Source organism: Crocodylus siamensis, chromosome 4 (assembly GCF_052110815.1).
Source record: "Crocodylus siamensis isolate JL-2025a chromosome 4, ASM5211081v1, whole genome shotgun sequence".
NCBI lineage: Eukaryota > Metazoa > Chordata > Crocodylia > Crocodylidae > Crocodylus > Crocodylus siamensis.
In genome coordinates this window covers 25,484,889-25,509,162 of record NC_143398.1, presented here as the reverse complement: position 1 = coordinate 25,509,162, position 24,274 = coordinate 25,484,889, and the positions used below count along the sequence as shown (strand labels likewise).

Here is a 24,274-nt window from a genome sequence, read left to right as displayed (position 1 = left end):
TGCTTTAATTAGAGTGGCCCTGAGAGCCGCTTTAATTAAAGCACCTGGAGCGTCTCATGTATCAGCATCCCCACACTTCAAAATGGCAGCAGGGGCACTTTATCTAAAGCTTGTTCGATGAGTTTTAGATAAAGCACTCCTGCGGACATTCTGAAGTGCAGGGATGCTGACACATGAGGCACGGGAGGTTGCTGGAGCATGGTAATTGCAACGCACTGGAATTGCAGCATGTCAGAGCAGTCTCCCTGCTCGTGTATAGGCACCCATGCAGCTTCGCCCAGCCATGCCAGAGTACTGGGGGAGGCCAGGCTTGATTTTTTTTCCAAGTGACTTAATAGATTTTTAAGTTTAAAAAGAATTATAAGGTTATCTCATATGGTGTCCTATACAACACAAATCAGAGCACTCCATCTGGGTACTCTTACATTGAGCCCAAGACATTACTTGTCTGAAAACGGAATGCTAAATTTCACTCTGATGAAAAAAGAGAAGTTGCTTTTAAGAAGTGGTAAAAGTGAAGAAAATACATGCATACCTGGGGTTTTTGTCCTGAAATGAAAAATAGAAATGATCAACATTATTAATTACTGCAACATCTTTTATACTTGCATAAAAAATCCATGTTGCGGTTCTAAGCCCAGGAACTCTGTTATTTTACACCTGGCATACAGGGAATATTTCCTTGTGCTTTGGTTAGTTTAGTTTTGCCAAGTTTGCTTTTACAGAGCCCCAGCATTTTCTATTAAGGTACCAGAAGCTGTGAAACAGTCCTAAATATTGCTCCTGTCCCCCATCCCCAGTGGCCATATTTTTGTGATCTTATTTATATATACCTTTATATACACTTACAGTGTTTGATTTTAAGGACTGATTACTCCTCCAAAATTATTATGTTAAAAAACTAGCTGCCTCTTTCTATTCTAGCCTTTATGGCAGGTCAAGTTTTAGATTTCCTGTGCTGAGATAACACCTTGTCAAATACTGGGACTGTTTAAAATGTAGTTTCAAAACATCAAGATTTCTATTCAGTGTGAGAGCCTGACTCCCACTAAATTATTAGCACCTATTAATAAATAACAACAATAATCTCTAGATTGTATGCCACTATGGTCATTTGTCATTCCTACCACAAATTGTTAAATTCCTTGAAAAGGCTTGTATAATAATAGCTTATAGTCATAGTTATTCTCTCTCATTCTAAATTATCTTGGTATACTTTACAAATTTAAGCCCAGATCCTGAAAGCAATAATGCAGTACTTAATTTTAAGCACAAAGCAGAGCTACTCTTAATTCAACATATTGCTACTCTTAATTCAACATATGTTAAATAAAATATCAGTCTGTATAAACTAATGAGCCTGACTTAGGCATCCTAAACCAGAGATATCAAAGATCTGACTCGTGGAGCTCTGTCATCAGTCCCCAGTGCCACCCCTGGCTCTGAGTTGACCCACACACCAGTGGACCAGCCTTGTGTACAGGACCTGGGATGTGTGCTGCACACAGTGCCAACTCTAGCCAGTCCAGGACCCACACTACATGTGGCACCCATGCCAGCTGTTCTGGGACTGCACAATGCATGGTGCCTGCTCAGGGACCCATGCTGCATGCCGCACCCACCCTGGGCAGTCTGGGATGTGTGCCCCACACAGCACAGAGCCCAATCCAACTGGTCTAGGACCTTCATTGTATGTAGTATGTAGCACAGATCCTGGACTAACCAGATCAACCGTCATAAGCACTGCAGGTCCCACAGCAGCTAAGCATGTGCTGGCTCCAGCAAAGGGATAGGGAAGGGAGCACTGGGGCGGGCAGGGGAAAAGTGGTGGGGGAGGTCTGTGGGCCGGTTTCATCCCTGGATCATCCCTGTGCCACTCATCCAGCCTATAGGGCCAGATGAGTTTAACACCCCTGTCCTAAACAAGTGTAAAGCAGGGATTCTCCAGCACAGAAAAATCAGCCATCTCTGGGTTCTCCTTGCACTAGCTTTTGCCTACAGGCAACCTCATGAGTTCATACGAAGCTTTGCATTAATTTAACGGGGTGTATCCTGTACAAAGCTGCCATTAGAATCTATCACATTTTTTTTCTGAGCCAGGAATTGAGGATCAGTGTCAATATTAATGAGGTCCTTTGTGATCCTTGATCCTGACTGCTGCCTTTGGGCCCTCCTATCATTTAAGTCAGGTGTGTGAAATTCATCTCATGCCTCAGGTCAGATCCAGACCACAGGGCTCCTTGCTGGCTAGATGAAGACTGGGGTATGTGGTGGTCCCAACCCAACAAGGCAAGTGGTGACAGTGGCAGCAGCTGGGACTTTGGCACAAGAAATGTGGCAGCTGCTCCAGTACAAGGTGACAACGGTGGAGGAATTTGGGCAAGTGCTCAGGCCAAGCAGCCACAGGGTAACCAGGACTGTTTCACCCCTTTCTTGCCCTCCTGCCACTGATGGCCATGTCAGTCATGGCCTGGGGCCCCCAAATTCTTCAGCACACCACACTCCAACTTCCAGTAGCCCAACAGGCCAGAGTGGCTCCAGGGGCCAGATCCAGTCCACAGGCTGTATATTTGACACCCCAGATTTATGTCAAACAGAAATTAGGTTTGTTTTGGCCCATGGCTTGTAAAGGCTGGTGGCTGCTGCATGAAACCGTATGCAACTCCAGGAAAAATTTCCATTTAATTTTCTTTTGACTTTTATCTCTTTAAAGAATCAAAATGCTATTACAGGTAGCACCAGCAGTTATTCCTGCAAATGCCATATTGCTATAAGATATTCAAAGGCAGAAATTCCATCACCTTTTCTGAGCTCCAAGCTGTCTTTATCAGTAACAGGTATTTCTTAATAGTTTAAAAAAATTGACTCCATTTCTCAAGGAGTCTTATGATTGTATTAGCAGAGTATCATTGGATTACTTACAGTGTGCGTTTATCTGCCTTGGGTTTTGGTGGGCAGTGGGTACGGATATACTTTGCCAGAAGGAAGGTTAGGTACCCAAGAACGCCAAGGAGTAGCATGCTTCCAAGGCAAATGACAAAGGACACATACCAAGCTGATGCAGAAAAAGTGTTTTCTCTTCTGTTCAGAAGCGTAAAGCCAGGCTTTTAAAATAAGAAATAGATGTACATATAAAAGGTTCTTAAATACTGCATACTTGGCATTTCACTGACAAGTAGCATAAAAATACATTTCTGATTGTGACAAAGTGATGTTATATCAATACTTTTGTTTAAAATATTTAGATTGCCTTACACAACTGGAAGATACTACCTCGGAATCTTAACAGAGGGGGGAAATATTGGATACCACTACTACTAATCTAAAGCAAAATAGGGATGTTTTAAAGTACTACCCTTGCATGTAGTTCAATGTCAGAGTAAAAAAGAAAGTTCCCTTCATTCAAGGTTTTGGATATAGAAGAATTCAGTCATAAAAATAAGTCATTGCATAAAAATAAGTAAAACCTGAAATTTTCAATTTTTTACTCTAGAAATGTTTCATTTAACAGCTGTTTCTGAGTTCCCCCAAAATTAATGTGCATTCAGAGTGAGTTTTGATTTGGCCAGCTATTAAAGAGTTAATGGCTCTTTAGTTAGGCTTGCATTTTTAAATCAGCTAAATATGGGGGGAAAATCTATTTTCTTTTCTCTACAGGTAGTGAAATTTCACACAGTATTAGTTTTTATGGTCTTTAGATTTCCTATTTTATTTAATTTTGCATGATAATTTTTAATTGGTCTCTGTACAATAATTTGCCAGCATTAATAGCTATCCAGCACTGATTGATATCTTAAAAGAGTGATTCTTAACCCAGGTTCTGCAGCACTCTGGTATGCCATGAGATCCTTTCAAGGGTACCGTGGGATGTCACACGATGTTAGTGCTGTTAGGCGTGCAAGTATGAGTCAAGATAAACCCCAAATAAGAATCCATAGTGTCAGAAACATTTTGATCTATTGTGGTCTTCCTGTGTTCTTTGCAATAGAAGAATCACTCTATTTGTCCTTAGTCAAAAAGTGAGTGAAAACTAAGAGCTGGCATTTTCTGAAGGGTGCCTGGACACCAGCCTTCCAGCATCTACTTCACCCAGTTCCTATGCCAGGCATTTATGACTAAGAGTGGTGGAAGAGGGTAGTGAGCAAGTGGTGTGTGAAAGGGGACTTGGAGGGGTGGCCTGGTGCTTGTAGGCTGGTATCCCTGGGGAGGCAAAAGTGAAGGTTGTGGCATGTAGTCTGGCCTGTATGGTCTCACAGTGTGGAGGAGGAGCACAGAGTGAATACTGTTAGGCAGCTTAATTTCTCATTTCAGTGGTTTTGTGTCAGATCACATATGCATACATCTTGGGGTATAACCCTTTCACTGCTGGGTGCTTTGTGTGCTAACAGAGATGGGAGTCAGTTGGGAAGTTTGTCTGGCACGTGTAACAAAGCTCTCAGAATTTCAGATGTGGTGTGTGTGGGATTCCAGGGTTCTGGTTTGGGCCTTTCTGTTTGCCTTACTTATGGGTTTACTAAAGGCTAAATTTTTTGTCCTTTGTCCCCATCTGCAACATCCTGGGACGTCATTCTCCCCTTGGGCAGGGGGCTGGACTTGATGATCTTCCGAGGTCCCTTCCAGCCCTAATGTCTATGAAATCTATTCTGATACATGAGGAACATAAAGTGCTGATACCACTAGGAAGGTGGGCAAAAAGTGGGAAGACCATGGGGCGCCCATCTCTCTCTAAGAAAAGTGGTGTGGCATAGCAGAAGGGAAGCATCCAGCCAAACAGTGGCATAAATGTCCTCTCTCTTGGAGTGAGGTTAGGATACAGAAGAAACCATGACTACAAATCACATTTCTTGGTGTGGCTGAGCTGTGGACCATGCAAATACACTACAATGAGCAAAGTTCCATCTGGTGCATAACATTCCTGGTACTTACACTTTTGTGTGTTTTAAAAAGTAATCAGGCATTGAGTGAGGGTAAGGGTTGTTGGAGGTGTTTAGAACAGCTTCAGTTCCTGCACACCCAGTCACTGGGTACAACATTTGGGTGACAGAAAACAGTCTTTCCTGGTTGGTGGATAGTGGGTTTTTAATCTTCAAACACATGAGTTGGTGCCCTGTCACTAGGATGTGCAAATCAGACAAAGAAATAGGTATCTGGGAATTAAAAAACAGTCTCTGCCAAAGGCACAAATTGGTATTAGTGTCTCATGCAAAGTTTAATTCCTACTCTCTCCCTATTAATGTAGCTGCCAAGCCTTTAACTTTTCAATCCTATGTTCTGCATGTGAGATTGTGATGATCTCCACATCACAGGCTGTGTAGCTCAAGCTTGAATGGGTGTGGGGAGGAAATAGACTGCAGAGTTGAATGCAGATAGGGTATTGGTTTTTTGTTGGATTCATGGATTGATTTTTGTCAAAGGGTCAGGCTGCTCTGGGTGATTTTTTGCATTGGAGTGACCTTAATGGCAAGGTGCCCAGACCTTATGAGTGAATGCCTTTGTACTGAAAAAATTGAAAATAAAATATAAATATTATGCAACTGCACCTGGAACCCAAGCCTATAAGACACTGACCACCCACAGTTTCCAACTGAAGTTAGTATTTATCTTTGCCCAAGACCAGACCCCCAGTACTTCTTGTGCCCTTTTATGTGCATATATCCTCAGCCAATTTTAATTTTATTTAATGTTTTAAAATTCCAAATAGTCCTTCAGTAGCAGATTGAGGAGCTCAGTGCACTTACTGTAGTAGGAAGGAGAGTAGTTGGGTTTGGGATAACTTTGATGCTTAATGTCACTGTTCCAGTTTCAACACGGACTGTTGCTCTGTCTCTACCAGACAGCAAATTGTCATCTGTTATGTAGATGCGCAAGCTGTAGGCCCAGGTTGTATCCAAACCATTTTCATAGTCAAACCTGGATGCAAGAATCAACCGAGAGCTGTTGGAGCCAGCACTCGGTGAAAAAGTGAAATGGTTATTCACGTTGCCTAGAAGTAAAAGCAAAAATACTCGTGTAAAGACACATTCAAAATATGGTAAAGAGAACCACTGATTCACTTGTTTCTGGATGTTTGTCATTCCCATTGGCAGTTTGTTACTAATTAATTACACAATGATTTTGCTTTATAGTACTGCATTCAAAAACTGCCGTTAGGTATGGAACGCTCTAGTAAGTTTAACACTGGAGCATTTATGGCATGGCTCCAGTTACTAGAAGCTAATTGTGTGGACTATCATGGATAAAATATTTTGTAGCTACAGAACTATAAATGAGGAACAAATGCCCCTACTGAGCACACATCTCAGGCAGATGATTTTCAGCTGGAACGCTAGGGGCCATTGCAAGAGACTCTCACAGCAACAAAATGAGTTGGCATTTGCCTCAGGTGAGTTCCTGAGGACCACTTCTAACAAAAACAGCACAGGGCTTCTAGCTCAGGGGAGAGGCCTTTAAGCCACCTTTATACCCTTCAGAGTCTAGATTGCTCTGAGCCCCTCTGCGTAGTTTAAAGCAGAGGTGGGCAAAATATGGCCCACCAGGCAATTTAATCTGGCCTGCAGGTGCCTACCAACTAATTGTACCCCATCCAGCCCTTCTGCCCACAAGGATGGGAGTGAGGTGCCCACATATACACCCCCTTCCCCCCCCGAAGGGCCTGGCCCAGCCAACACAGCTTCCAGCCAGGGCTGCTGCTGCCACTGCTGCAGCTGCTGGGGGACGTGCTCAGCTTCCCCGACATCCAACCTGCTCCGGGCAGCAGGTAGGGAAACAGCAGGGGTGCAGGGTGGGGAGCTACAGCTGGGCAGGAGTGTGGAGCATGGGGCTGGGGCTGAAAGCAATGTGGAGCCTGCACCCAGGGGTGTGGTGGGAGTGCAGAGCTCAGGTGGGTAGGGTCTGAATGTGAGGGGTAGGGGTTATGGAGACCCCCCCAGCATATGCCCCTCATGCTGCACAGCCCTCACCAGCAGCAGCAGCAGGCTGGCACTTGTGCCCAGTGCAGGTGCTGCTGCCTGGTGGCAAGCAGCTCTGGCCAGTGCTGCACATGGCAAGGAGTGCAGTCTGGCCAGCCCGCCTCAATCACACAGGGCTCTCTGCAATGCACGTGCAGCTCCGTGCCACCAGGGTAAGTCCCATATGATGGAGCTGGTTACCTTTGCCGCCCCCTGACTGCAGGTCCCAGGGCTCCACCAGAAGTGGAGGAGAGCCCTGGCCCCCGCTTCCCTGCAGAGTCCCCAGACCTGCACAGCAGGGGGTGGCGAAGGCAGCCAGCTCTATTATTTATCTGTAGTCAACAAACAAGTGAGTGCTAAGAGCTGGCATTTTCCAAGGGCTGCCTTGAGTTTTAAAATATTTAGCACCACTGTTCTAGCCTAACACTGAAAGCAGAATTTGGCCTGGCCTTTATGAATGACAACTAAAGTCAGTGTGAATTTTACCATTAATTTAAATGGAAGCAGGATATCCAGCTATGTTTTAATGATTTCTGAAGTATTGGGCACTACAGAATTGAACTACAACCACTGTAAAGGTTAAAATGTTAAATATTGCTTTTTTCCATAAAATCAAAAGGGAATGTCAATGTCTAAGAATTTTCCCAGTGCACATGATAATGAAATTCAAGTATCAAACAAGTACAGTACCTGAGTTGATAAAATAACGGAAAGATCTGGGACTAGAATCAGGATCATGACACAATATACTGAAACCTTCAATATTGGTTCCAACAGCTAGGTCTACTGGAACTGCAAGTGAATAGGAATTGGGTGTACAAACTGGTTTTTCATCATTCACTTCAAGAACATTGACAGTTACCTGAAAGAGAAGAACAGCTGCTGAACTGGAATTCTTCCATGGTGATGTAACAGAATACTACCAGTGCTACTAACTGTTGGGATTTGTTCTTTTACACACATTTGAGCTGACAGTAGTTGAAGAAGACTAATGGATCCTCTGCCCGTCTAGTTTCTACCGTGAAATTGTTGGCCTTCATCTAATTTTTTTTACTCATGTTCCTTTGAAAATATTAGAAACAAAGGAAAGTTTTCTTAAGGTGAATTATGTGATAAAACTACAGTTTCCTGTAGCTAGTGTGTCTGAGTTTTTTAAATGTTTAAATTATGGCATAGTCAGAATGGAATATAATAGTACTAATTTGCTCTTAATACATACAACCTGTCACACAAGGACTTCAGAGCACTTCACAAGGACTAATGTGAAGTATTCATTCCCCACAATGGATAGGAGGTGCTGGAAGAAGAGGGGTACCTGGGTGTGTTGGTCATTCAGAAGTTAACCATAAGTGGTGTCCAAAAAAGGCTTATGTAATTCCAAGGTAAATTAGGTGATGGATATTTAGAAACAGCAAGGAAGCATTAGTGCCACTGTACAAGGCATTGGTAAGATCTCATTTAGAATATTCTATATAGTCCTGGTCTCCTATGTTAGAAAAAGTTTAAACCGGAACAGGTGCACAGACCAGCTATTATGATGATTAGGAGAAAAGTGAATCTATCTTAGGAGGATAGATCAGAGAAGTTTTGCTTGTTTAGCTTACCAAAATGAAGGTTGAGAAGGGATTATGATAACTCTTTATAAATAGTCATAGGATGAATATTAGGGAGGAAGAAGAGGTATTTAATAGAACTGTGTGAAGCTTCCATCCCCGATTCGATTCAGTGGAGATTTGGCCTGTTTCAGCAGCTGAATCTCTGAATCCAAGTCCAATCAGAGTACCCTTTAATCTTTCCAAATCGAACTGGAACCCTCCAAATGGATTCAGAAAGATTCGGTGATTTGGACATTGAGACAGCATAAAAAAAATTTTCTACATGCCTCTAGGTAGCAAGGAATTGTGAGTGCTGCGATGCTGGGGTGCATGGAGCATCCCACAGAAGCGCAGGGGACTCCCCAGCGTGCTTGGCAGCAGACCCAAAAGTGAACCAGAAGTACTTCCGGTCCACTTCTGGGTCTGCTGGGGAGTGTGCTGGGGAGCCCCTCCATGCTCCCCCAGCTCAGCAACTGGTGCCTCCTGGAAGGGGGGCGGGGCACCCAGGGTCCTCCCATGGCCAATTGCCTGGAGGTACGTAGAAAAAATATTTAAAGTTGTGTCTGTGTCTGAATGGCTGATTCTCTGAATCAGCATCAAATCTTCAGATTCGGCCAAATCAAATCAGGGAGTGATCTGAATTAATGAATATGAATGTGAATTGAATAGTGCCCACTTCGTACACCCCTAGGATTTAACTTAAGGGCAAAGTAAGTTCAAGATTAATTGGCTACAAACTGGTCACAAACAAATTTATCCTGCAAATTCAAAGATCCCTAACCATTAGAAGAGTGAAATTTTGGAATGGTCTTCCAAAAAAGTAATGGAGGCAAAGAGCCTGAATTGTTCAGGGGTTTTGAGTATCAGGTGTCCCCTTCAAGTGATGAAGAGAAACTCAAATTTCTGTGTGGGTGGCTTTCATATGTGGGATGGTGTCCTGTAATCCCATACTGCTGTCTTTCTGTAGTGCACCAGGAAATTCTCCCACTCACCCTCCCTGAATGCATTATTTGGCTCCTGTAATATTTTTTTCACTCCCTCTGAAGCACAATAGGGAGACCATGACTAGAGATAGGCAGCTTGGCTTGTAACAGTTCTTAGAAACCTCTTGAAGCTCTGGCCAGTGAGTCTTGTTCACTTACTTCACAGCAACAATCCCTAGATTTCCTGTTGGGAAATAATTTTTCTTTATGTCAGACTGGCAAGTTCTGTGGAAGAGGCGGGGGAGCTGCCTTCCTCTGAAGCGCAGAGTCTGGTTCTCTTCCTAGGAAAAGAACTCCCTATAATTACAGTGATGAGATATTAGTGGCTGGGGACACATCCAGGCTGCGGGGAGGTTGGCTATATCCTTCTTCAATTCCTCTTTCCTTCCTGCCACCTACAGCAGCTGAGGGCCCAGCCCTGCCAGAGCTGGGCTACCTGGCCCCTCTTCCCAAGCCAGGTGGACAGCCTGTCAATCCTGCTAGCCTGGGATGCCAAACCGTTCCCCTTTCCAAAATTCAAGATCTCCTGTTGTCGGTGGCACTTGTTTCTCCTGCTCTTTATCTATGGTACATTATAGGGTTTTTCCCCTTAAAGGCTGGATGTGTGAAAGGGGCCATTTCTGTGAGCCCCTTTGTATGCATGGGTGGTACTGTACACAGGGGATGGGACTCAATGGCCCAGGAGACCCCTTCTAGCAGTGACGTAACTAGGATAGGACAAATAAAATAACTGCCTCAGGTGCCGACTTGGTGGGCAAGAAGTCGCTGCTGCCCCAACTGAGCCCCAACAGCACTGTCCTTTAGTCTTACCTTCCAACACATTTAATAGTAATTCAAGGCCTGATCTGTGCAGAGAGGGAACGCTGCTCTGTAAGTCAGTCCTCCCTGATGTGGAAATGAGAGGCAGAGAGGCAAACACTCCCCTCAGCTTCCTTCACACAACATGCTTGACTGGAGTGGAGAGCACTTCCTTGTGTGCAACGTCTGTGTGTGGCCAGCCTCCACAGCTGGGGTCTTCGTGACAACCCAGACTAGCGATGGCAAAGCACACACCATGTTGCATATCACTGATGACTGCCCATCGACTAAGTTCAGCGGTGGACTACAGGAACTGCACATGGCCATTGAGGATGCTACCACATGGCTCAGCAATTACGCACAAGCTGACTGACTGACTTCTCCCCAAAATACACTGGTGAAATCTAATATGAGGCAGTAGCAGAGCAGAGATACCCCAACCAATACAGGGCACAGTTTGCACACAGTAAGTTTAGTGCTTTATGGATACAAAAGGAGAATTGCAAGCTGTGGAGGGCATAGAAGGAATACTTACTGCCATAGGCGCTGAGTACGCAGAGGCCCAAAGGCCCTGGCCCCTCTTGGGAAGATGGTAGGGTGAAAACCTGTCCTTAATTGAGCAGGACAGTCCCAAAATGAAAACATCAAGTCCTGGTCCTGGGCTGCATGATTCCAGGACAGAATTTGTCCCAGATTCCTATTACTGTGCAGGCATCCAGGTTTTCCATTCACGGTGGAAAAATGTGGGAAATGGTGGGTTTCCCCATGCAGGCTGACAGAGTTCCAGCCCACAAGGGGATGTAGGGAGTGGGACACAGTGGACATGTGTGTACATGCACAGGAATACAGCCCCAGGCAGCAGAGAAGAGCAGCTCCCCCAGCTGCCTGCAGGTAAGTCTGTGGGGGGGAGCAGATAGAGGCCCCCACAGTGAGGGAGGGAGTGGGGCAGGGGCTGGGCCTGAGGGCACTGCCCAGCCAGGATGGTGCATGGGGGCTGGAGTGGGGAGCAGGACAGAGCCATGGGTGGCTTATCCAGCAGGTGGGGGGGCAGCTTCCTGCCACTGCATGCACTCTCAGGGAAAAGGCATGGGGGGGCATGTTGCCCCCAGATTTGTGTGTGGGGCAGGGGCAGATGTGGGCTGCCCTCTGCAAGCTCAGGGCTCCCGCCCTCCTGCCCTCTCCCAGGAGACCACCGCCAGCCATGCCGCCAAGGCGATGCGCCCTCTGCCTGCTCAGCAGCAGCAGGGGTACAGCATGGACTGACATTGCTGCCAGGTGGGCAGGAGGCACCTTGCCAAGGTAGTGCAGCCAGCACAGGCCTCCTTGGGGTGGGGGGAGGGGGCAGCAGGATGGGGAGCCCCAAGCTCGCAGAGAGCAGCCCTCATCTGCCCCCATGCCCCCATGGGCTCCACTCAGCTCTGCTCCAGCTGTGCCAGCAGGTGGAGGGGGACGACGACATCATCTTAGGCCCCCACCCCAACCCTAGCAAAAATAAAAGTCACAGCAATGCTTACTGCACCACAAAATGTCAAGCAGGGAAGACTAACAGGTTGATAAAATAGTATTTTAAAAGCCCAACAAACCATAGAATAAGGCCTTAAATTATTTTTAATAAATCATGGCATCTGTGTCAGAAAGTGAAGGAAGGCTTCATCTTTCCTGAAACCAAGCTCTGTGAAGGGACAAGCTTCAAGGCCTCTGTATCACTTAAATGGGATGTAATCTATGGGGTGAATTTTGTCTCCTGATGACCAATGTGTTTCACTTAATTCACTATTCTTGCCAGGAGCAAGGAAGAAAATAGTAGATAAAGACAGTCAGGCGCAGAAAAGTGGGGCAGATTTACTCACAGAAACTGTAGCAGTCTTCTCATTGTCAGAGGCCTGCACCTCGAGAACGTACCTCTGAGTTGTTTCATAGTCCAATGTAGCTATAATTTTCATATCTCCTTTCTCTGGGTCAATCCAGAATATATTTGTGTAACCAAAAGTGCCACCCCCACCTACAATAGAATATGTGATTCCAGCGAATGGCAAATCTTTGTCTGTGGCACTCAGTCTTCCAATTTTAGAAGTAGCTGAAAAGAAAAGAATTTATGTTATTTTAGTGGTTTTAACACATTGAATACAAAGTAAAATACAAAGAAGATCAGGTTCTCCTAAATGAGTTCCTAGTTAAGATGATGTAGGCAGATGATGTTAAATGAAGGAATGTGTTTAGATTTAACAAACAGGGAAGAGGAAGAAAGACAGCCAGACATTTTCTATATTCTAGAAATATTTTGGGGGGTGGGAAACTTCACATCTGAAGTTCTTGCAAAAAGGTACTTTTTTGCCAGAGTTAAACCAGTTCTGTCCCATCAAACAACTTTCCTCCAACATTGTACTAGCCTAATTTGGGTTTCATAGTTTCATAGTTTGTAGGGTCGGAAGGGACCTGAGCAGATCATCTAGTCCGACCCCCTGCCATGGCAGGAAAGAGTACTGGGGTCAAATGACCCCAGCAAGATGTTCATCTAACCTCCTCTTAAACACCCCCAGGGTAGGAGCCTGCACCACTTCTCTTGGAAGCTGGTTCCAGACCCTAGCCGCCCTGACCGTGAAGTAGCGCCTCCTGATATCTAACCTAAATCTACCCTCTGCCAGCTTGTGACCGTTATTCCTGGTCACTCCTGGCGGTGCTCGGGGAAACAGTGACTTCCCCAATGCCTGCTGATCCCTCTGACTAGTTTATAACAGGCCACAAGATCCCCCCTCAGCCTTCTCTTTTGGAGGCTGAACAGGTTCAGGTCCTGCAGCCTGTCCTCATAGGGCCTGCCCTGCTGTCCCCTGATCATACGAGTGGCCCTCCTCTGGACCCTCTCCATGCTGTCGACATCCCTCTTGAAGTGCAGCGCCCAGAATTGGACGCAGTACTCCAGCTGCGGCCTGACCAGTGCTGCATAGAGGGGAAGGATCACCTCCTTGGACCTGCTTGAGATGCTTGGTGTAAGGTGAGGGAATGGGAGGTTTTATGCCCCGGGGTGGTAGATTGGGACTCAAGGGGAAGATTCAGTGCTCACAGACCATAGGCAGAGAAGCTAAAACAAATATAAACCACTTTTGTATCCTCTTGGTAATGAATCCTCAAAGGGTTGCAAAGGCTGCCAAAGCAGAGATGCAGCAGCCTGCACCGGCCATTCTCCGAGCAGCAGCACTACCTGGGATCTCTGCCATACACTCCTTTCCCACTGCTGATCACATTCACTGTGTTGGTGAGGGGTCTTAGAAGGCAGCTTTATGGCCATCATTTACAATGCTTGTGCCAAGACATTTGCTGTCAGCTGAACCAAGACTTTGGGGACCCATTTATGCTGCTCTAGCCCTCCTTACCTGGTGCAAATTCTGCAGCGTAGGAATGAGGCTGTCACCCAGGAGATCTGAGCAGAATTTTTGGCACTTCCACAAATTTCTTAGATTGCCTGGGGGAATTGTGTAATCTCACCACATCTCAATCCCCCATATGCAGGCTAGGAATAACAATACTTTCTTTCTCCCACCCTTTGTATGTTTTGTTTGTTTGAAGGCTAACTTGTTACTAGGTGCCTGTGCAGTGCAGCCTCAGTCTTTGAGGTGCTACCTTAATACAAATAAATTACAAAAATAAAAATGGACAAAAATGTACCATGAAACATTCTTTTTGTAGCATAGCCTTTACTTACTGTACCTGGAGTAATTTCTGGAACATTAAATACATATGATGAATTGTCAAAAACTGGATCAAACTCGTTCACTGGAAGTATTTTAATGTAAATGTAGATATTATCTGGAAACATAATGGAAGATTAAGTGCTGGTTAAGTGTGGCTGTGAAATTTTTTCTGGAACTTAGTCAAAATTCACATACATCTTTTCCCATGTAATTATAGCACCGGAAAAGTTTAAACAAAAGAATAAAACGGATACTTGCTCATATAATTAGGCCATGCAATATCTTGCACCACAACTGTCAAAGAATATTCATCCTTCATTGCTTGGTTAGCTGCATTTTCAAAATCCAGATCTCTAGCTGACTAAATTAAAAAGAAACACAACTATGTTTACACTTAATTCTATAAAGCCATAGTACACACTTTGGAAATGATTTTTTTAAGAGCTTACTAATTTATGTACCACTGTCCTTCATATTAGTACATGCACTTACAGCCTCATTATAACACAGCTTGTTTATAACAAAACCCCAAGTTTAACAATCCCAACAGCAAAAACCATCTTTTTTTGTTATTTTGCTGTAGCAAATTGACTATCCTATTATACATTCTGGTAGTGTTAGAGTGATATTGTAGCCATGGTGGTCCAGGAATTATGTGAGAGGCAAAGATGTGTTTTTTGTTTGGGGTTTTTTTTGTGGGGTAGGGTATCTTTTATTAGATGAACTGCATGGTCTTAGGGGTCTGAAGAAGGGCATTTGATAACCAAAATTTTGTCCAGTGTTGGCCCAACTATACTGTTGGTTGAGTAAAAGGTATCACAAAAAATCCCTGCCTTTTGAACATTTCCTGGACCATCACAAATACCACAACACTCCAACCCTACTACACCAATGTAGGCAAAACTAAACTAGTTTAGGGTCTGTGTGATTCATCAGCTACTTTTTTATAAAAATATAATGCCAATCACACCATGTAAACTACCATTTTTATGTGTCTTGTGCTTGCCGGTTAGTGTAGTCTTCATAGTTTTTAATCAATGAAATAACTACTATTACACACATGAAGCAACTGGATGTGGATCTTGTAGCTGCAAATGTTGAAACTGATAATGGCACAAGGAACCCATTCTTATTTCACGCAAAAAGCACAGGTGTGAATTGTAGTGTGCATTTGTCAGGACCCTGGGTCTTCCACACTGTCAGAGGGAAGCCTGGGCAGCAGTGCTACCCAGCACCTGGATAAATATCAGCTTCAGCCCAGCCTGGGCTCTCCCGTGAGGTTCCCAGTGGGGGACCAGTTGACCTGGGAAACACAATGGGAGCTATGAGCCCTTGACAGGAGGGCTTTAAAACCCTCCCACTTCCTCTAGGGCCTTGACCCAGCAGCACTGTTTTCAGGTAATCCTGTCTTGGACTCCTTCAGCCTTGTTCCTGTCTCAGACCTCCTGGCCTTGATCAACTGCTGCTCTCACCACAATCTTGTCTCAGCCCTTGTTTGACACCTACCAGTCAGACAGATAGTTGGCTTCTAGTAAACCCCTGACTCTGGGCCTCATATCCCAGGCCCTAATCATTGTTTCTGGTTTCCTCTTCCCTATCCTACTTCCTGAATTCCTAGCTCTCTTCTTGTTCTGGCCCCTGCCAGTTCATCCCTCCCCATCCCCAACTGCCTTGCTGGATCCTGACCTAACCTGGAGATTTCTTACATCTTGGTCATAGGATTGACAGCATCTATATAAATTTACTATTTTGAGTAATACATTCTTATCAGTGGAGTAAGGAGGTGGTAATGAATTTGGGGCTTATGTTATGAATATGGTCTTTCTTCTGAATTGCTAGGACCTTACGTGGCACATCACAAATACAAAGGTAAGTCTTGAGTCAGCCTACAGTATTTAAGTCACTGAGATTTATCTACACTCCCATATAATTGTTAAAAAATGAATGTTAATTTAGTGTTGTGAAGCTCACTCCTGTGTGTCTTACACTCCTTAGGAAAGACATTTCAAACAAGTGTGTGGGTTTGGTTAAAAAAGGGGGGAAACAAACTACTTTCTGATTTTTAGAATAAAAAGCAATTTTGCTTCATCATTTCTATAATACACAGAGAACATTTCCACAGAGGATTTTGTGGTACACTTTCTGTCAAATCAGTCATTCACCAGCCTTCGCTTCATTATGACATTGATTACACTAATAGTTTTTCTTGAAAAGTTAATGAATCCAGGGTGTGATCTAAAGAAATGCCCTTAATTAGATATAACAAGCTGCCTCCTTAAATGAGACATACTAAAATAAAATCATAATTAACTGACCACAACTATTCCTGAGCCAGCTGGATCCAGTGTAAATGTATCACTTCCAAGTCCAGACAATCCTGTGAAGTTAAATTTATTGTTCGGTGGCTCAACATCATTATCATAGCAATAATCTCTCAGGGCAAAGAGATGTGTCCCAAGGGTAGCTGTTTCAGGTATCTCAAAGCTGTTTAAAAGAAACACATTTTCCATCATGCCTTTTTACAGTTTTCCCCTGAATAGCTGCTTAATGGGTTTTGAACTGTACTGTATGTTGACTTCCATTTACTAGTCAAATCAAAATCCCAGGTTCAAACATCTGAATGTGAGAATGGAGCTGGAATTTGTTGCATATTACACTGGCAGTTACAATCTCTGTACTGGGCAGAATGAAAATATGGAGCTGGACAGAAACCAAGGGCCTATTATACCCCTCAACGTGGATACCTGATTCAGGATCTTAATTGCCCCTTTAAGTTTTAACAAGTATCTTTTTTAAAACATGTATTTCCTCCATAGATGGACTATCAACATGCTGAGACATGTTGCTTCATTTGACCTTTAACTGATACATACATGCCTTTGGTTTGCTGTTTATCAAAGGCCCTGAAGCCAGCAAAACACTCAAATACGTGCCTGCTTACTTATTTGAGCAGTTCTCTTATAGTTGATATAGGACCAAATTTCAGTGGGATTATCTGCATGCTTAAATTTAAACATATGCTTGTTTAGTCCTACATAACTCTTAAACTACACTTGAATTCGATTTCACTCTTCCCTGAGAAAACCTTATGGTATATTTTCATAAAAGTATAAGATCATGACCTGTCAATCAGAAGAATATCTAATGCATTAACCAAGGCAATTCTCCCTTATCACATCAGTTTTGAACAGATAAAAAGTGCTTCTTCAGTGAATGGAATATCAGACAACCACAGAGTTGCAGACAGAAGTCCCAATGTTCTGTTACAATTCTTGTCATTGTGCATGCATCTACATGAGGTATTAAAGCAAAGCAATAAACTCTGGCACTTACCATGTTGGAGTTTATTGCTCCCAAGCACCATGTTTACAGGTACTCCCAGGACCACAGCACGTTGAGCCGGGTCAGAGCAGCCCTAGCTGGCAGGGAGCCCAGGAAGTCAGCCTGCCAGCCCAGAGCTGCTCTGATCCAGCTCAACATGCTGTGGAAGGGCTGGCTGGAGCGTGAGAGCACTCCAGTGCAGGGCTAGCCAGCAGGCAGCCCCCACTCTGAAGCAGCCTTGTACCCCAGCCAGCTGCATCAACATCTACACACATGGTGCTGCAGAGTAAAAAAACTCCACATCAGGACAGTTCTTATATTTATTAAGTCCTTCTGTGGAGTCTATTAGTTTCCTGCAGCCTAATTAGGGCCACACGTATAGATATGAGATGTTTACTATGGAGCTAATTAGTCTACTCTACAGTAAATGGCTCCTGTAAATGCGCCCTGTATATTGGTGAAAAGCTCCAGTGCCAGTTACTTTTGTACATTTGTGCTTTACACACAATATCTCCTTTCCCTCTCCCTCCATTCTTGCTCCTGGCTGACATGGAATGGGATCAGAAAAGCTCCAGTCAATTTACCCAATACTGCTTGAGCAGTCAGGTGTTTATATCTGTGTCAAGCACCATGGGAAATATATCCTTGTAACTGGTGCTCTGCCTTGGGCACAGACTCCTTGGGCTCTGAGTGACTCACAGAAGTCAACTGAGTTAGATCCAGGTTAAGGTGGGTGTGAGACAAGAGCAAGGCCCACAGAATCCCACTTGTAATCCTTGTTCAGGCACAACTCCCTGTGACTCGGTTACAAATGGAAGCACTTATAACAGCCAAAAGCTATAGTCATGAAATGGTTAATTAGACTCACGAAGGGTAAAAGAGTCCAAATTGTGAGAAGATTATTGTATCTGGGGTCATAATACTTCATATTCAATATTTGTAAGTTTGGCTAACCATAACTGGTAGGGCTGTAACTTTCCATGCTGTTCATGCTGAGTCTGTTTCAGGCTCAGTCTTTTTTAAAAGTACCTGAAAAAGAATTTAGCCATTTCTGAGAACAAGGTCAGGGGAAAATTTACTGTCATGCAATAGTTAAAAAAAAAATTAACCACCTTCCCTTTAAGAAACTCTAGCGCACTCATAGTTTGGAAGCAAAAATCTGCTATTTCTCAGAGTGGTTAAGAGTATGTATTTTGCTATTCCTGTGAAAATCCACCCAAATTAGGCCACATTATAAACCTATGAAAACTCCCAGTTCACACATGCCCTGTGGAGAGCTCTTCAGAGTACAGCAGCTACAGTCTCTGAAGATGCCCATCCCCACTGAGCATGGCCCAGCCCCTCACAGCTTCTAGTACTGATCACACTGTGCATGTGCCATCACCACCTAGCCCCACTTACAGGACAAAAGGCTGCACTTAGACTTTCCTGTAATTGCTGCAGAGGTCTGTGAGGTGGCTCCAGCCCTGCTGATGACGTGTAAGGGAGGCCAATACAATGCCACATGTCAGTTTTTGTTGTTTGCTTTAAAAATAATTTAAAAAAAACTTAGGGAGTTCATAAAGCAAAGCCTGTTAGCAGAACTTTGTTAAGGTTGCAAAACCAAGCATTCAAAAATTAAGCAATCTCATGGCACAGGACTGAATATAAAGGAAGGGAGGTGGGTAAAGAATGGCAGAAGCTTAAAACAAAACAGCCAGAATAGTTTGACAATTGCCCCTGGAAATCAGCAGCATAGAATTAATCCACTTAATATATTAGCATAAAATGAGAAAGGAGAAAAGTCTTTGTATAGATGGAAGAGATGATAGACAAGGTGATCTGCAGAAGGGCGTGTAATTGAAAGCTTATCTCACATCTCTCCCAACTATACGATGGATCCAATAAAAGATATCACCAAGAAAACCTTGCTTCTCATGTTGCACAGATATTTTTGGGTTAAGATTTCAAACCTGAACAAATCAATGTTCACATCCCATTCACAGTCAGCGTTTACCAGTAACAGCCTATAGTAAATAACCTGCTTGAACACCTGAATGTAGCCACTGGACGCTTCACTGAGGTGAGATGTCCAAGATCGGACAATGGTCTCAATGTATGTGTGTCATACAGGATGGTATGACTAGCTTAGTACCTGAGGGTATACGGGTTGCATTCTGGTGGGTTGTCATTGATATCTTTAATAATCATTGTTATCTCTTTTTCGTTCATTTGTCCACCCCTGGGACTGTCCTCCACACGTATTATCAACGTGATTCTTGGATGTAGCCGGAATGTAGAAGCTTCACGATCTATTCGTTTAGCCACTTGGATGACACCAGTTACTGCAAGGAAAGGTATCAGAGGGTAGAGCCTTGCTGTAGGAAAACTACGAGCACTAGTGTTTGAAGAGCAGATGGTCTCCTCCAGGACCCAGTGGATCAGAGAGCTGGTAATAGGGTAAAGAGCCTTTTGAACAGCTGCAATACAGCTGTTCATCTAACTCTGTGAAAGGAACAGGCATGTTCCATCCCCTTGCTCAGTGAGTAGGTGTCCCCAGCACAAGAATATCACAGGCAGCTTGGCAGAGACCAGTCACTGAATGGGCATGGATATTAGTTGCACTAGCAATACACCCATACCAGAGTCTCCTCAAGTCAGGTTTGAAGCATGTGGGCAGAGCAGTTTTGGGAAATGTACACTACTAATGCTCACACTGTCCCCACTCTGTGGCTAGTGAGATGGTTTCATGTTTTGGTGTCGTCCTTTCAATATCCTCTACCAGCGCTAAATCTCACTTATAATGGAGAAGAGCCATTCCAAGCTGGGATGTCGTGTGTAAATTCTGGTGTTCAGCCATTCTTTATTAAGTTATGTTGCCCTTTGTCAGCCACTTTTGGAAGAACTAGATTACTTGTCAACAGTCCAGGACTATCACCAAAAAGCTAAAAGAAGGTAAAGAAATGGATTTAAGCACACTCTTGGTTGTATAGTGTACTAATGTGGAGTTCTGCCAAAAGCTACAGAAAATCAAAGATTTTTGAAAAAGGCTGAACAGTCAAGGAACCCAATTCTCCATTACCCTGTGTCATAACTAGCAACTTGTAACTGTGGTACTAATTCATGCAGAAGTGCCAAATCCAATGGGTTCAAGGCACAGTGGCTTTCCTTTCTCTCTCATACCTGGTCAAGTACAACTCAACTGACTAATGCTGGCTTGTCCAACATACGGCCCGCGAGAGCCCGCCGAGGCATTTTCTGTGGCCCGCGGTGCTGCGACAGGAAAGCATGCCGTGTCCCTCCCCAGCCCCCCAGCACCTCCCTCATGGCTGCTGAAGGCCTGGGGAAGGGACAAGGCTCCCACACGCCCGCGTCACCTGACGTTGCGGATGGTGCTGCGGGAAGGGCAGGAGCCGCGTGCCCTCGGGACAGGGCGAGCCCGGCCGGAGCAGCCGGGGCTGAGCTGCCTTTCCCCACCCGCGCCGGTCAGTCCCGTGCCGAGGGGCACGCGGCTCCGCCGCCGCCTCTGCTGCCTGGGGCCGCCCGGGGGCTCGTCGGCCCCAGCAGCACGGGGGAAGCCGGCGGGGGCCTGGCGTGACCTGCGCGGGACGAGGCGGCGGGCCGGAGTCTGCCGGACCTCGTGCTCCGGCCTCGCAGCGCTGAGGCCAGCGGGGCTGCGGCCGGGCCCCGCCGCGGGCGGGCGGCGCTGAGGGCCTGCGGGGCAGCGGCCGCCTCGCTCCAGCCCCCCTCAGGCAGCGCCGGGTCGTGGGGCGGCGCTGCTCGGGGGATGGAGATGTGAAGCTATTTATTTCTCCCCTTCAGTCTCTGGGGCAGGAGCTGCCTGGATGCAGAAGGGGTCCCTCCTGCCCTCGCCCACCAGCTGCTACCATGCACCTTGCAGTAAGGGGCAGGTGCAGTAGGGCCGCACAGGCAGGGTCTCTCTGGCCCAGGACAGAGGGTGTTTGAATGTGGCTCCCCGGCCCACTGGGTGATAAAAAGTTCATGATCCAGCCCCACATTCAAAAAAGTTGGACACCCCTGGATCTAGCAAAATCCTACACATTTCTCCTCCGCAAGGTGCCCACAGAAGGACAAATAAAACTTAAAATGGGAGCAAAAAGATCTTCCCAAGCCTGAGTTGCTGCTTTTCTTTGCACCAAAATGCATGGCTAGATTGAAGAAATGCTTTTTGTGTGTATTTTGTCTTACATGGGTTTATGGAGAAATACTCATTAGGAGGACTGATGCTGTAGGTCAGTCTGCTTATAAAGCCTTCATCGTCTGGATCTTTAGCTGTTATATTGACAACAATAGTTCCTGGATGCTGTTCCTCAGGAATCGTGTAATTTATCTGTTTCCTACAATAGAAAAGGAAAGTCAACAAATGGGATGTCCGTGATGCTTTGACAGCTTTGCACTGTACACATCCTACTGCTTGCCTTATACTAGCTCAAGGACTGGTCTGCATGCAGTAGTGTGGTGTTCAGCCCGGTCTGCAAAAGCCTGCCTGAAAAGCACAGTAAACACTAGCTCCATGCTGCAGCAGGTAGACTGCTACCAGGATACAAGCTGTATAGTTCAAGCATGACTGTAGCATAGATGCAGCTGAACAGACAAATAAAGGCATGTCTATACTTTTTCCTAACCATGCTAGGGAGCATAAAGCCTGGCACTTGGCATGTACCAGAAAGCTTGCTGTCTCAAGTGTCCCTATTTGCACACATCCAGCACTGCTCTGATATGGTTATATTACCTGTTTTAAGGGACAGCATATATGAGATGGCATGGCAAGCTTCATTGCAGCAGAAAAGCCCTCAGTGGCCCTGCCTTACTGTTCTCCCCTGCCTACAACCACAGTTAATGGTAACTGTGACTTGACATTCATGTATTCACAGGAGGTGGAGATAGAAGGATCATGTAGTCCTTCTCTCCAAATGCATTAGCTGCTTTACTTCTATCAACATGCTGGATAAAATATAAAAAAGGGCATCAACGGAGCACTGATTCTCACTGTGAATGAATACTGTCAAGTCTGCCAGAACAATATTATTTTAAAGAGCTTTTTTCAATGGTGCAACAAACTCTTAACGTGCTGGGACTTCCTGACTGAGAGTTCTCCATGCTCCCAGAAACATTAGATGTGTTTTGTACAAGATCAGCTTGGTTGTCTTCATCTCTTAGAGTGTCTGTAGGGCCAGACTTCTCATGAAGTGTGGCTTGTGCTGTAGATACTGTTTTGCCTTCAGATGTATATGGTTACTTGTGAAGGCTGCAGTTGCAGGGGAAGTGAGTGTTTTGAGGTACAGTTAATAAATACCTGTTCAAAAGCAGACAAGGGAGATCATGCACAAAATTATCAGAGGTCCAAGGACTATCCAAGCACTATTTAATGAAAATTTGACCAATTTTGTTGAAAAAGCACACAAGTTAGGGAGTTGGATTATGAAGCCCACTCCCTTACAGATCGCATAGGGTTTTCAATTACAAGCCACCTGAATTTCATCCAGCAGCAAAGAGAAAGCTGGTACAATCTATGGAGAATTGGTACAATAGATCACCATCTTATCTCCTGTTGCTTGCCTTCTCCCCCATCTGTTGTGACTCCTTCCTGAGTCACTCAGGAAGAAAAGGATAGCAGCAGATTCCCTGATTCTCCATTCTCTGTAGAGCAGACACCTCTCCATAACACCTCCTATATCTGAACAGGGGTCTGTAGGAGAAACAGCTCCAAGTCTCACTAATTTTGAATGGAGCACCCTATTTCCATCACTCTTGAAGAAAACCGGTAGATCCTGAGCCTACTGTTGGTAGAGCTGAACACTAATACCACTGTGCAGTCATTCCACCCACTTCCAGATGAGATTTATCTAGACTGCGTCCTGTTGATGACCTGCCTACTATCTGTCAGTGACTTCCTATGTAGTGCTTCAGGCAGATCCTTTAGAGTGACAAAGACAACAATTTAATGAAACAGAAAATACAAGGGGGGGGGGGTAAGGGGGTTGTCTTCTTTGCATTCCTCAATTAAATGTTTCCATTGATTGTTAATAGTCAGACTTTCAAAAGGTTGGATACCAATGTAGGATTATGAACACCAAAAACAGATGTACTTGCAAATATTGTGGGCACAGTTAAAAAGGCCCTTTGAAACTTTGGCACTGAGAGCTTTGATTTGGAGAAAATAAAGGTTTGCTAACTGGTTGAGTTTTCCCAAACTTTCACAACACTATTAATCATGACAGAGTCAGTAAATACAAAGCCTGGCAGACAACTCATATTCTTTTTTCTGCATATGATCTGTGAGGAAAAGTGATGAGCAGTGATCTGTGAGGAAAAGTAAAGAAGCATAATTTAGCCTTTGCCATCTCAAGCTCTTTATGAAAAGCATTTTGGTTTGTAGTGCCAGGAGAAATTCCAGCTCATTAAAGGAAGAGACCACTTCCATTAGGGATCTTATGAGATACTAGTGATTCTCTTTCCTTTAATTAATTACTGTTTTTGCACCTAAGATATTTTGGATGCTGAAGTCATTGCTGTTAGTAGGTAACTAAATATTTAGCACAGTCCCTATGATATTTCCAGACATGTCAATAAAATGACAATAATGGTAACATGTGGAGGAAAAAATCAGTTTAGAATACAGTATGGTTTTACAGATACAAGCGGTGGTTCTGGAGTGTCATTTCCTCCTGTTCATGTAACAAATATGATTATATTTAATAGATTTCATAGACATTAGGGCTGGAAGGGACCTCAAAAGATCATCGAATCCAGCCCCTCACCCAAAGGGCAGGAAGTCAGCTGGGGTCATAGGATCCCAGCAAGATAAGCATCCAAACTTCTCTTGAAGGTGTTCATTGTAGGTGCTTGAACCACCTCTGATGGCAGGCTGTTTCAGAACTTGGGGGCTCGGACAGTAAAGAAATTCTTCCTTATGTCCAGCCTGAAACAGTCTTGCATGA

The 24,274-nt window shown here is 44.7% G+C and overlaps 1 protein-coding gene across 1 annotated transcript in view; it reads right to left on the bottom strand.

Annotated features, from left to right (window-relative positions):
* CDHR3 (cadherin related family member 3) overlaps positions 1-24,274 on the bottom strand; it is a 114,990-nt gene that overhangs the window by 12,988 nt on the left and 77,728 nt on the right. Inside the window, exons 7-16 of the mRNA XM_090041057.1 lie at positions 21,522-21,670; positions 19,468-19,657; positions 16,324-16,496; positions 14,271-14,369; positions 14,029-14,127; positions 12,174-12,400; positions 7,638-7,809; positions 5,739-5,983; positions 2,923-3,104; positions 536-549 (exon numbers count right to left, since the gene is read on the bottom strand). Of these exons, the coding sequence (XP_089897183.1) occupies positions 536-549; positions 2,923-3,104; positions 5,739-5,983; positions 7,638-7,809; positions 12,174-12,400; positions 14,029-14,127; positions 14,271-14,369; positions 16,324-16,496; positions 19,468-19,657; positions 21,522-21,670 (1,550 nt within the window). The remainder of the gene's footprint in view (positions 1-535; positions 550-2,922; positions 3,105-5,738; positions 5,984-7,637; positions 7,810-12,173; positions 12,401-14,028; positions 14,128-14,270; positions 14,370-16,323; positions 16,497-19,467; positions 19,658-21,521; positions 21,671-24,274) is intronic.